General features: G+C 33.6%; 1 protein-coding gene across 2 annotated transcripts in view; it reads left to right on the top strand.

The window, feature by feature from the left end:
• Positions 1 to 14,538, top strand: part of LOC107442964 (CRISP/Allergen/PR-1) — a 60,293-nt gene that overhangs the window by 24,698 nt on the left and 21,057 nt on the right. For both annotated transcript variants that reach the window (XM_071179051.1, XM_071179050.1), the window contains exons 2-3: positions 315 to 598; positions 11,491 to 11,578. In XM_071179051.1, coding sequence (XP_071035152.1) covers positions 332 to 598; positions 11,491 to 11,578 — 355 coding nt within the window. In that variant the 5' untranslated portion in view covers positions 315 to 331. The remainder of the gene's footprint in view (positions 1 to 314; positions 599 to 11,490; positions 11,579 to 14,538) is intronic.

Here is a 14,538-nt window from a genome sequence, read left to right as displayed (position 1 = left end):
ATGATAAACCATATCCTCAAACAGTTTTAATCGATTTTGCAAAAACGGAAAAAAATAAAATCTGAAAATACTTTTCAATAAATATAAAGTATATAAAACCCATAATTTTAAATTATCTTTGAAATAAAAACAATATTTTGCATATCGTGATTACAGTACAGGAACTAAATAACTCAATATTTTTTTTCAATTTCAGGTTTCTTTTTTAATATATTTTTATGATCCAGTAAAGAGCTTTAAAATACTGGATAACCTTCAGTAGTGTAATGTTAGAGCTAATAAAAAAGCAAAACTTGATTTTACTTTTTCCTCAGATTAGATTTCCAGAGAGATGTTTCTCCTCTTCAGCCTCTTCGGACTCATCTTTGTTCCTTTGCTGTGTTCTTCTCAATGTCCTTTGATTTATAAACGATTCAGTCCGGAGCACTCTTTCTGCAAATCTCGAAATCCCCAGTGCACAATCTTCTCTTCAGGATTGCAGTCATTTCAAGAGAAAGAAGAGATTCTGAGAGAGCATAACAAATACAGGAGCAAATGTGCTCTTGGAAATGAGAGAGAGGCTGGGGGTCTCCCTACTGCTGCTGACATGATGGAAATGGTAAGGGAAAAAATACCATTAACATTCTCTCATAATCAATATAGAATCTTATGGTGCCGGGACAACCTGGTTGGTAGGGCGTTGGGCCCATGTCCAAGACGTGGTGAGTTCGATGCTTGCCGGTCGAAGAATCCCCGTGTAGTAAATGTTGACACTCTCGCTTCATACAAATGATTCATTTAAACTAAATTCCTTGTCTTTCAATCTTACCTTATATGGCGCAGCCGACTTTTTAAAAAAGAACCTTTCTATTTCTTCTTCTTTAAACATCGTCATTCTATCGTTACATTTTAAATGCTTCTCATGAAATTCTGACTGCTAAGGAAGCAAAAAAGAATTCGTCATCGGTTGCAACTCACTCAGGTAATCCTATTTTAACAAAAAATGAAATTTCACTGAAAAAAAATTGAAAATTGCATTTCCTTAAATATTGATTTCTACTCGCCAAACTTCTTAGTAACAGACGTGGCCAAAACAGATTCCCCTCGCTGCACTTTTCTTCACCAAGATGTCAACAGACGCGAATACTGTCTTGAATGTGGAATGACGGATTCATTTAACTGTGGCCGAGTTAAGGGGACACGGGACCTTGAAATCATAAAATTTTCAAAAAAAATTTTTTTTTTTGTTAAAAATGTTAAGATAGTCAGCCTGAACCACGTGTTGTTCAAATTTTTTCGATACGATAGTTCATAATAGTAAAATTAAATTAAAAAAAAAGTTTTCATAAATTTTCATTTGAAAGGTCCCGTGTCCCCTTAAAATCAGATTTGCCATTAAGAAATCTTTCACTCAGGGGAAAGAAAAATGGCTTAATATCGCGTTTAGTTAATGATAATGTAAGAGATATTTAACGTATATTTTAAATATATCTTTACTTAATCGTATTCGAATCCAAACTAGACATAAAAAAACATAAAAATTCCAAAACAATATTTACGCGCGTTGCAACAAATCATTGTTTATTTGTATCTCGACCCGCCCTATTTAAGGGCATACATAGAGTAGCATACATCAGAAATTATATCAACAACAGTAATAAAAAGAATAAAACACAACAGTTAAAAACATGATTCTAAATCCAGCCAACGCATGGAAAATCACAAAGATCATAATTAAAAGAGTAAAAACGATATATTACATAAAAGTGAATAAAACACCCATATCGTACGTGGTAAAAGCAATGCAAAAAAGTAACAAGTCATACTTATAACAAGTCATACTTATGCAGGATGGCCGAAGACGGCTACATGCCCATACTACAGCTAACAGTTCTAATTTGCTTGAATGGTAGTTTTCTTCATCGGGAGAAGTGCGCCTGCTTGCACAATAAACTAAACGCATGGCATTATTTGAATCCCGTTGAAGTAACATTCCTGAAGAACTTGCGTCTGTATGAAGCTCAGTTTCAGCACGAGGGTCAAATAATTTCAAAATTGGCTCAGACGTTAACATGGTCAGCAATTTCTCAAACACCGTCTGATGCTCGGGATTCCATGTAAATGCTTGACCATTTTTAAGCAAACGTGTAAGTGGTGATGCGTTGGCAGCGTATCTTTCTATAAAACGGCGAAAAAAACCAGTCTAACCTAAGAATCGTCAAAGTTCATGCTCTGATCGCGGAGCAGGGAATTTTGCAATTGCAGCAACTTTTCTTGGACCCGGTTTAATTCCTTCTGAACTAACAATAAATCCCAAATATTGAACTTCAGACACAGCAAATTCACATTTGGACAGCTTTAACGTAATTCCAGCATCACTTAATTTTTGAAGTACTGCTCTAAGTTTTAAAATCATATCCTTAAAATCCACAGATTCGAAAAAAATGTCGCCAATAAAGCCTTTCCACAGTAGGTTACCGAGTGCCCTTGACATGTATCGTTGGAAAACAGCTGGACCATTAGACAATCCAAAAAATAAACGTGTGGGTTCAAAGTGACCATCAGGTGTAATAAATGCGGCTTTTCGCAGATGATTCATTATCCGTAGGTATTTGATTGAAGCCTTGACAAGCATCAAGTATGCATAAGTTGAATCCTGATAGTTGATCCAAAAGATCATCGTACACGGTAAAGGGAACTTGTCTTTCACGGTTTGAGAATTAAGTTTCCTATAATCGATAACCATTCGATGTTCTCCAGTTTTCTTCTTTACAAGCAATACAGGACTACTATATTCCGATGAACTATCTCGAACAATGCCTTGTTCCTTCATATCGCTAACTATGCCACGCATAATCTCTCTTTCATTTTGTGAAGTACGGTATGGCGACCGAGAAACTGGTGAGCTTCCAGGTTTTTCAGTAATGTGCATAACTGTATTATTAACGCATCAGGCGTCAGAGCTATACACATTCTAAACTCATTTAGCAAATTACTTATTTACTGCTTCTGATCTATTGTTACAGTTGGATTAACTTTTATATCGTCGCATCGAATAGGTTCTCTTTTAATATTTTTGTTAACTAAAGCCATTTTACTCTCTTTACAGCTGTCTGTATTATCACGAGTAAAATCTGTCAGCCATTTGCCTCTTAGAAGAATGCGATCTTTCTTAAGATGAAGTTTGCTTTCACTGAAATTCGCGATTGGTAATTTAGCCTTACCATCTTTTATCAAGCAGGCATAATCATTTTCATGTTTACTTATAAAAATTTCTTCACTACCGGTTTGGTTTCCATTGCTGATTACTTCTACCATTTGTACTGTGTTTGGCAGAATTTTTACTGGTTCCGATATTTTGAGAATAGCGTCTTTGAAATCTTCAATTTCAAAATTCTCAAAACATGGAAATTCATTTACACTAAACAGCATTGATTTTCCTTCCTTTCTAACCATCATTAGATCTGGCATATCTAGGATATCTTTTCCAATGAGGTCCAGGAAACGTTTCGTCTGCAAACAATTTGTAGTTTTACATCATTTAGTATCAGTCTGTCAATGGTTAAATTTATTGCGCAAGAGCCTAATGATTTTCTCAACCCACCAACTCCTCGTATGATCGTAACGTCACCATTATGTGTATTATAGACTCCTATCTCATTAGAGAATGTTTATTTAATCATGACGGCAGCTGTATCTATTAAAGCACTTGTAGTTATCCCACGTACAAGAACAGTGTAATTAGTTTTCAATGGGTGATAACGTTGAAACATTTACTGACGGTTTACTAATTTTCTTTGGACAATCTTTCGCACCGTGTCCTTCTGTACGACAAAATGTACACAAGTTTGGACGTTTTGGCTTAGAGCAGTCACGAGAATGATGTCCTTTTTCAGAACAATTATAAAATATTATGGAGTCTAACCCTTTGATTCTAATAACTTGATCATTTCTTTTTACTCCAAATTGATCATATAGAGAGGGTACCTGAGAGTTATTTTAGTACAACTCTTTCAGTTCAATATAATCGTCAATTTTATTCACTAATAACATTGGCGACTTCAACAAGGACCACTCACTGACATAATATTCTTAAACTGCTGTTGGTGCACTTTGCTTAATTCTGTCTAATATAATTAAATTTTTTAAATCTTCCACTGTTTTTATATTTAAACCTTTTATCCATCCATCAAAAAATGTTTCAAGTTCATAATAATATTCTCTCCAAGTACTATCAATTTTAATTTTATGCAAATAAAACAACTGTCTAAATTTTTCAGGACTTAATTTATATCGTTTTAGTAACAATTCCTTCACATAAGAATAGTTTTCCGCTAATTCTTCTGATTCTCGCATGATTATTTCAACTATATCTCTTGGTAAAACACTAGTCAAACAAGCCACCCATAAATTTAGCTCCATTTTAACTCGTTTCATTACTCTTTCGAAATGCACTAAGAATAAACTTATGTCGTCATTTTTCGAATCAAAGTACCCTAACTGAGATTGCAAGTCTATTTTTGGTTTTGGCGAATCAATAGGTAAATAAGTGCCAACGTTCCCTAGTTCCAATTTTCTCATTTCTAATTCATGCTTTCGCATAGCTTCTTTCTCAGCAGCGGTGGCCTCTGCTTCTCTATCCGCATTTAAATTGAATATCATTCCTTGTACCAAATCCTCATCATAGTTTTTACTATTTAAAATCAAGTTTTTTAGATCTGCAAGCTTAAAAGCATCGTGTACTTCTTTACTTCTTCGCCAAGTTCCATTGCAATAACCTGTAACTCTGACTTACGTACTTCAGATAAATAAGACATCGTAAATTAAGAAAGAAAAGAAACATAAACAACAAATTACCGTTCTTTTCATCCCACTTCTGAATTGTAAGTGATATTTAACGTATATTTCAAATATATCTTTTTTAATCGTATTCAAATCCAAACTAGACATAAAAAAATAATAATTCCAAAACAATATTTACGCACGTTGCAACAAGTCATGCTTATGCTCGCCCTTGAAACATTTAGCTGCTTACAATAATATTAAAAGAACAGATGACGGAACTTTAAACGAACTTTTAACTCTTCGTATACAATCGCCAAACGATGACAATACACAATATTCCGAAGAAAACTGCTTCGATTACACAGAATTATTTACTAAAATTGAATTACAAAAAAACAAGGGGAACTTTTAAGCAGTCAAGATATTCCTCAATGTACCCCCTCACCTCCTCTCTCGTTAACAGATTTTAATATTGCTGTAATTCTCGCTGCATTTATGGATACTCAAAAACAATTATTGGACAAACAAGTAAGTCAACCAAATATCATCCAAATTACATCCACTAATGGTACCACAAATTCTATATCAATATTTAAAGGAGATGCCATTGACAATGCTTCTGAATGGATAAAAGAAGTAGATAGAATAGGGACACTGGCTAATTGGTCTGATGATCGTAAACTAACTAATGCTATTTCTCGCCCAAATGGATCTGCAAAAATTGACAAATGACACGATGTAAAATTTATAATGATTGAGCTGCATGGAAAACTGCCCTCGCTGCCAGATTTGAAAGGAGCATTACAATGCAAGAATTTTTAACTCATCAGAGCGCTCGTAAATAAGAAAATAATAAAAGTTTTGTTAATTATATTTATTCTAAGGATACTCTTCTTGAAGTAGCTCCGTTTACTATACGACAAGCTGATCGCATTTCTATGATAATTGGTGATATTGCAGAAGAAAAATAGCAGATAGCCTTAGCTACCCTGAATTCAAATACTGTCGAAGAACTAATTGACAGAGCTGCAGCACTTGATGCAATTCGAAGTTTAAACAGGAGAATATGTCACACCAATCAACTCACAATTTTTTTTCAGTATCGAAATCTCAGTCAAAAACTTTCAATTCATACCTTGAACAACAACGTAACCCTGCTACTAACGATGTTCGAGAAAAAGGTCATGCTTCTTTTATGTGCAGTTTACCTCCCCCTCAATTAAGTTCACCTAGAGCTCAATCACGAAATTCATCATGATCAGTTCAAGAATCCAACAAGCAGCTGAAAACTCAGTTCCCGTCTACTAGACACTCAGTTATTTCCAGTAATAAGCCACACTGCACCACCAGTTCAAATTATCCAAATTTGCGTCGCAACACAAATAGCAAACTTCCAACTACAAGCTCTGCTCCTGCAAATGAAAATAATGATCATTCTATGAACTGTATTAGAACTCAAACAAATAAGCCTGTTACTTAATACCTGTTACTATTAACAATAATACAGAAATTGAAGCCCTCTGTGATCCGCGTACAGACATTACCGTTATTCAACATTCTTGCTTTCCTATTAATGCCGTTATTCACCCATGGTCTGATGGACATTTTCAAGTCATCGACCATTTTATAAGCCATATTGGATGGATTTCATTAAGTAAGTGGATTTCGTTAAGTATTCAATGTTTCCAACTTATTGGAAACATTCATCATCCAATGATCAAGGTTGGAATTTGCCCCCAACTTCCATTTTCACTCATTTTGGGATTTGTTTGGCAACACCATGGGCAATCTTAGATGCATTTACAACTCTAATGTTTCATTATGCATTTCTACTCCGTCTGCACTCCATCTATACGAATACATTCATTCATCAAAACCTAGCATTAACTGCATTTCTTCCAGTGAACCCTCAGTACCATCATTAAACCAAGTAAACATCCTCCTCAAACTGAATTTAATCCAAAATCTGCAGGACTATCTGAGTTTCGGCAAGCTCAACTTGATGCTATAATTGGACAATTTTCAGATATATTTTATTCTGATGATGACAATATTGGACTATGTCCATATGTGGCATTCAAAATAGAATTGCAACATGACAAGCCTATCAGTTGTAAACTATATCGCCTTACAGAGCCAGATGGCCAAATTTTGAACATTCAAATTCAAAAAAGGTGGAAACAAGGAATTTGCCGTCCTTCTAACTCGTCTTACGCCTCCCCTGCTTTCATCGTTGAGCAACCCTTCCATGAAAGCACTCCAAGGCGAGTAACTGTAGATTTCTCACGTACTATCAACTTCATCACCAGGATTGATCCGCACCCGATCGACCATATGGAAGATGTGATTAAACGAATCGTAGGAAAATGCTTTAATTCTAAAATGGATGCAAAATCAGCATTTAACATCATTCACGTCAGAGAATCTGACATCTACAAAACTGGTTTTGTAACCGCAGACGGACATTACAAATTTCTTCAAATGCCATTTAGTGTCACTGACGACCCATCTACGATGACAAGAGCAATAAAATGTCCTTAAGACCACCTTGATGAAAATAATGTAAATACATACACTGACGACATTTCAACTTCACATGATAATTTCGATTACCGCCTTAAAGTTAGTTACAATATTTTTTAAGCTACTCAAAAACTGGATTCAAAGCAAAATCCAGGGAAGTCGCAATTTGCTGCATCAGAATTTTCTCTTTTCGGTCGAATTCTTTCCCAAGATGGGGAACGCCCTGATCCAGAATGCACAGCAGCAGTTGAAAGATACTTTACTCTAAAAACAATTTAAGAAGTCCTCAGTTTCCTTGGATTCGCTAATAAGTTTAGAAAGCACATTAGAAAGTATGCTGTTATTGCAAAACCACTCACAAATATTCTCAAAGGATTATAAAAGAAGACAAGCAATGCGACAATCACTTTAACTGATGACCAACATCGAACATTCGGATTTTGAAAACCATGATTACTACAGTTTCTATTCTTGCATACTTCAAACAAGGACTACCAACCTTTGTAGAAAATGACGCATCTTATTCAGGATTAGGTGCATATTTATCTCAAGAGCAAAATGGCAATCGAAGTGTCATTGAATATGCATCACGGATTTAAGAAGATGCTGAGACAGGTTACCACAGCAATGAGCTGGAGTGTTCTTCTGTACACTGGGCACTTACTGAAAAATTTTGTCTGTATCTTATTGGTCGCAAATTTCAGCTGATAACAGACAACTATACGACTGCATAAGTCATTACAAAATCATCTCTCAATCGAAAATTCATGCTCTATTTGGTGGATTTTGCACAATTTGACTTCACAGCTATTTATCGACCTGGAAAAGGGAATGTTATTGCTGAATATCTCTCTCGTTATCCAAAACCAGCTATTTGAGTAACTGTTACTGCACGCCGTGAGTCTCAAGTTAGTGAAAAACAGAATAGAGATGATTTTTGTCAGTATATTTTTCGCCTGCTCAAAGAAGATAACCCTAATAAAAAGACTTTATCTATTGTAAGCAATTACAAGATTGATAACAATACGCTTGTACAACCTAAAGACAATCAATTGAAATCTGCAGTGGTGATTCCGAAATCCATGAAAGACGAAAAATTTTATTGACCCATGTCATTGCAACACCTTCTGCCTCTCTCTCAGCATATCGCTGGTTCAAAACTAAAACGACACTTCTGCACTCACTTCTCATGTTATTTGAATGAGAAGTGAGTGCAAAAGTATCGTTTTAGTTTTGAACCAGCGATATACTGTGACTGACGCACTATATCGTTTACGCTGACGGGGTCGTATGCTACGAGATCAAATCTATCGATCCGCGAAATAAACTTTTGAAAGTTATTCATGTGCAACATCTTCATCCATATTACATGCGAGATGGGCCAATCATCCAGGAAGAGGAGAGCTCGGAAGAGGAAGAATAAATTTCTGAATTACAAGATCCAATAGAAAATATCCAGGATCCTGAAAATCACTGAATAGAGCAGCTATGATCTGCGACGCAATCGACGCCAGCCTGAAAGACTTGGACAAAATCTGTCCTAGAACCTTTAATTTTTACACTTCAATGCAAATATCTACACTTAGCATTGAGCGGGGCTGAATGTAAGGTTCGCATAAGTTTAATTTTATCAAAGTGGAGAAAAGTTCTACATTTATATAAAAAAGGTAGCAACAGATTAGAAACAGATATAGAACGCTTCGCTTTAAAATATTTTTAAATAATTCATTATTGTTGATAAAAATATTTTTTTAAAAATATCTTCTCGCTTCTTAATTATAATTCATTTAAACTAAATTCCTTGTCTTTCAACCTTACCTTATAATACTATGCTCGGTATGCTATGCTGGCCTATTATAAAAATACATTATATTATGTTGGGTATGCTATGTTAGTCCATAATTAAAATCCATCATACTAGTTGGGATGCTATGCTGGCTCAAAATGAAAATTCCTAACTCAGGATGTTGGGCAGATTTGTAACAATCTTACAAATGGTGTTTTTCAGTGTTCAAATGTTGTCAATGTCTTACAATCATACATAAAATTTTATAGTTTAATGTAAAATTTAAATGATTTAATTAAAAAATGAATGATTTTTTCTTAAATCATAACATGGTAAGACCTGATTGATTTTCCTGAATGGCCACGTGCGAGTCGACATCCTGAATGTTTTCACAACGTGAATCCCTTAATATTTTTAGTCGCAAAAGTCGAATTCTTGGCCATAGATGGCGCCACTAGAAAACAAGAAGAAGCGCACCCTATTTGCCTTAATGGCGTACGACGACAACAACAAAATCTTAATCTGGATAATTTTATCGTAACCATCAAAATTTGAGCGAACGTTATCGAACTTCGGGGTTCCAACGTTTGAGTTGGAAACCTATAAATTATGTTGGTTCGTGATGGGCTGTTTTTGTTAGACCAGCAAAAAACAGTCACATCTTGTAGGTTTATCTCATCTTGGTCAAGCACAAAGTTGGACTGATTCGCAACATGAAGTGATGATCAGTTTTGATGGAAACCCTTAAAGAGTAGGATCGTTTTTGATGCAATCCAATTTACCTATGCTGGTTTATGAAACCTAGTTGATTGGACCATAAAGAAATCAAACTACGTCATTTTTGTTCATGTTGGTCCAATGTAAAATTGGGCTAATTCCTAACATAAAGAGATGGTCATTCTTGATTGTACCTTCAACAATTAAGATGGATTTTTTTAATGGAAGGCTATGATGCTAGCCAGCTTTCAATGACGATCCATAATCGGAAAACAATCATAATTTTTTTTTGAAGACAACTATATTGCAATCACACCATTTACAAGGTTGTAATACCTGAAATAATTTTTCAGAGGAGTGTTTATTCAAGAAAATACAAGCCTGCTTTTTAAATGGACATAAATACATAAAAAATAGGTGCAAACCACCCCATTTGCTTACACTTGATATAATTACATTAGTTTCGGAATATTTTAAAATGTCAAACTTGAATAAAGCAGACTATAATAATACGACCAAATTTACGTCGGCAGGTAAACGTAAAGTTGCCAGCGAAAAATAGAAATTATAGTGATAAAACTAGAAAACCCCGAGGTAGCCGAGAGGGAAACTAAAAACGAGGTAATTGTGGAAGTGCTTCATTTACGTCGCACTAGATCAATGATCTACAGGCGACGGCCTAAGAAACATCCGTGAGGATGATCCGAAGATATGCCATCACAATTTTGATCCTCTACAGAGGGAATACATTTCCCGCTTTGGTAATGCGACGAAGTCGAACACTTTACGGTAGAACAGTTTAACGAGGGTCGATACCATACACTCTCGGTACCTTTGCAGACTGACCAAATACTGAAGGAAAAAAACTAGTAAAGAGAACGAAAATTCATTTCCATGGAGAGGTAATAAAGAACTCATATCGTTAAATCGGTCTTCACATGAGTTGTCGCACTAGAGATGCACAATAGGCTATTAGCGACGGTCTGAGAAACATCCCTGAGGATAATCGGCCTTCACATGAGACAGGAGTGGGCATCTCTCAAGTATTTCTTGGGGATTATTTATAACTTTTATACTCTTAGGAATTAGTTAAGTAAAATATTTAAGGCAGATCCATTAAGGTAACAGAGAAAGAAACATTTAACCGAGGGGTTCATCTTTCGGTCTGCTTTTTTTTCCCTGGACAATTCTCATTGCATGCGAAAAAATTCCAGGACAGAAAACTGATTGGTGAGTTTTTCACAGAAAAATATATTCTACCCATCAGATTTTTATTCTCATCAACGAATTCGCATACAGTGTGAACGATTCCTTTTATTTTTTTTTCGGAAATAGATAATGATCAAAACAATAGTGAGTATGACCTAATTTCTTAAGGCATTTGAAGTTAAGCATTCCTGCAACAACACACTGTCCGAAGGTCATGAATGCTTCACAATTTCATGATAACAGCATGGTAATGTGGTCAGTATCACGTCCTTTAGATCTCATCCATCTGAAGCTGGGTTTGCTTTGAGTCGCCGCTGGGGACCAAACCCTAATGATTTTAAATGTCAGCCTTAACCACTGTGTCATCTCGGTTCTTGTAAAGTGAAACGAATGGGCTCGAATGTATTACAAACTTTTCTGAAGTTGTTTTTAATTATGCTTAGATTTGTTGAAAGTGAAAATGGCATTCAACTTTTGTTTTGTCTTTGCAGGTATGGGATGAGGAGCTTGCTGCAATAGCTCAAAAATGGGCCGAACAGTGTGAATTTTATCATGATTGCAACACTTGCAGAGAAGTTAGTAAGTAATATATTACATATAAATTTCGAAATCAGATACAACTATTATTATTTTAACGAATAACTATTGTAACGAATGACGGTATCACGCAAAATTACATTAAATCCGGGTTCAACAGCCCGAGTCAAATCAGACAGACGTTCGATGCTTCTTTTTCTCACATAATATGCAGTTCGATTGGAGTTTTTTGTTGTTTACATTTATAATGAAAACACCATCCATATTAAATTGGATAGGAGACTAGTGGAGCCTTCTGAAGAAGTTCGATCCTGGCAGCTGACTAAACAATTGGCGCAACACGTTAAACGAGTCGAGTTGAGAGAGAGGGTTACCGGCGACTTTCAAGGAGAGGCTCACGATTCGGGCCCCATCCCCGGCCTTCTTGGAGAACCAGCTCTGTTGCTCTCCACAGCGCTTGTGAAAGCAGGACTTAAAACGTTTTTACATCTTTAGCAATGGCTGCAAACGTAACTAAAAAAGAAAAGAAAAAAAAAACAACAACATCGGATGAGCTCCTAGTATTATTACAGCGATTTTCATTAACATTAATAGATGAAAAAATCTTCACCATCAGAAAATGTTTTCAGAAGAGCAATTGAGAGCGAAGATGAAGTTGAAAAATTAAAAAATTGTCTTTCCTTTTTTTAAGAAGGAGGTAAAATAAAAATACTTTTTTTTAAACAAATATAAAATTAATGTCCAATAAAAGTAATTTGTATTAATACTTTTTTTTTTATTAAAAAGCAAAGCAATTAAAAATTCTAGATATAAATAACCTGTTTATAACCTCCAGATTATTTTGATGTTTTACTAAAATATTAAAGTAGATGACATGAGTTGATAAATTTGTGTTGACCTAAACTTTTGTATAGAACTTTTGAATATAGAAGTTTGTTTCTTCATTAGTATTCTCATTATTATATTCTTGGTTCTTGACGGAAGGAAAGGAATAATGTACCATAATTTATATACTTATCTTTATTGTTTTAAAATAAAACCTCTCAATTTTATTTTCGTTGATTTTTCTATTGGATTTTAAGTTAAACATGTTTGTACAAGATGTTAATTTAAATTGAAAATTTTAGCGCATTCCCTCAGTTTCAATTTATGTTTTTATTTTACTTAATCTTATTCCAGATTTTGCTAAAGAAAATGGATTTCTCATCTCTCATTAAATCTTCATGTCTCATTTGTATTGATAATTAATCATTAAAATGGCATTTATAATTCAAAATTTGAATTGAATGAACATTATCTTGGTGTTGCAGAATTCGGAATGAAAAAATACAAAATTACTTCCCTTAATTTTTTATTAAGTCTTAGAATTTGATATATTATGAGGTCATATTATTATTTTTTTGTATAATTCATATAATTTAAGCCATGGATTAGGAAAATGCTTGTAAAATTTCGTGGCAGTTTTAGCTTGCTTCTGTGTGAAGTGTAAATAAGAGTACACAAACTAATCTTGTAGGTTTTGAAAAATGTTATTAATTCCTTCCAAATACTAGCCAGCATAGACGCTAATGAACATTAGAAATGCAAATTTTTATATATAATTTGTCATCAATTGTCAAAATATTAGAAAGTATATAGGTATAGATAATTTAGTTCAGTATTAATTGTAATATTTTGTAAAAGCTTATTAAAATAATATTTAAATATTCTGAATGAAATCGTTATGAGAAAAAAATACAATTCCGTATTATTCAATATTCAATTTGATTTAAACATTGTAGTTTAACGTTTATCTTGTGTTTTCTGCAGTCAAGAGATACACCATGTATGTTCTAAACTATTAAAAAAAAATCTAATAAATGCCATATTTGACGCTGTAGTTGAGAATTTGAAATTTTCCGATATCATAACCTGTTTTCTTATAGCTCAATGTAAATGAAAATTGAATCCTTTTCTGGTTTAATTTTTCGTTTCATAGGTATTTTCATAATGAAACCCACTAAAATTAATACCAAATTTAAACCAACTAATAAAATAGTTGAAAATTACTTGGTATTTCTTTCAGAAATTGAAGAAACTAAAAATAAGTCGTAAAATTGTTTCGCAATAAACCAACCACGCTTATCAATTTATGAAATTGTTCATAAGTATTCTGTAATTTGTAAATTAAAATTCAGCAATTAGTGAAAAAAAAGTGCAGTGAATTCTTAGGCCTACTTCATAAAGTTAATTGACTAAGAGTATGCAAAAATAAAATCTATATTAAATATATTTATTTCGAAATCTATTCACCATATTACCTGAAAGTTATTTAGAACATTCATACTTAAAAGTATTTAGTAATGAATTTAAAATTAACATGCATTGTGAATTAAATATGACTTCTGTAGTTAAGACTATGATTAATATGTAATTTGTCCATTTAATTGTATCTGTAAAATATGACAATAATATTTTTACAATTCTTTGCATAAGTATTAAAAAATGAGTCCTACCATGTTATTTTACATAATACATTGAAGTAAACGATATATTTTCAGTTTCATAAGAAACTCTTAAAATTTGTTTTCAAGTCGTAGCTCTCTCATTTTCTCTTATTTAAAAATGAGGTATTAAATACTACCTTGGAAATTGAATCATTTAATTAAACTAGATAGCATTATAGAAATTAAGAAATCTTTAAAACTGTTTTAGTATTATTATGAAGTCGTATACAGATATTAAAGAAAAATATCTAAGTCTTTGATACATCTTTCACAATAAACAGCTTTGCATCTTTCAAAATAAAGAATTCATTACTATCCTAAAAAAATTTGACCGATTTTAGAAAATTCAGCGACCTACGTTTTCTGATTTTATTTCTAGAAATCTGAAAAATTTTAAGTTCGATTAAATTTTTAACCGTTTTTCGGACATGAAAAAAATAGTAACACAAATAAAATAGCTTCTCAATCCACACCAACCATTCTCCTACAAGATAAACAAAACAGGGTTGCACCGTG

This window comes from Parasteatoda tepidariorum, chromosome 3, assembly GCF_043381705.1.
Source record: "Parasteatoda tepidariorum isolate YZ-2023 chromosome 3, CAS_Ptep_4.0, whole genome shotgun sequence".
Taxonomy (NCBI): domain Eukaryota; kingdom Metazoa; phylum Arthropoda; class Arachnida; order Araneae; family Theridiidae; genus Parasteatoda; species Parasteatoda tepidariorum.
Note: the sequence above shows the minus strand (reverse complement) of the source record. Positions and strands in the feature narration are given on the sequence as shown.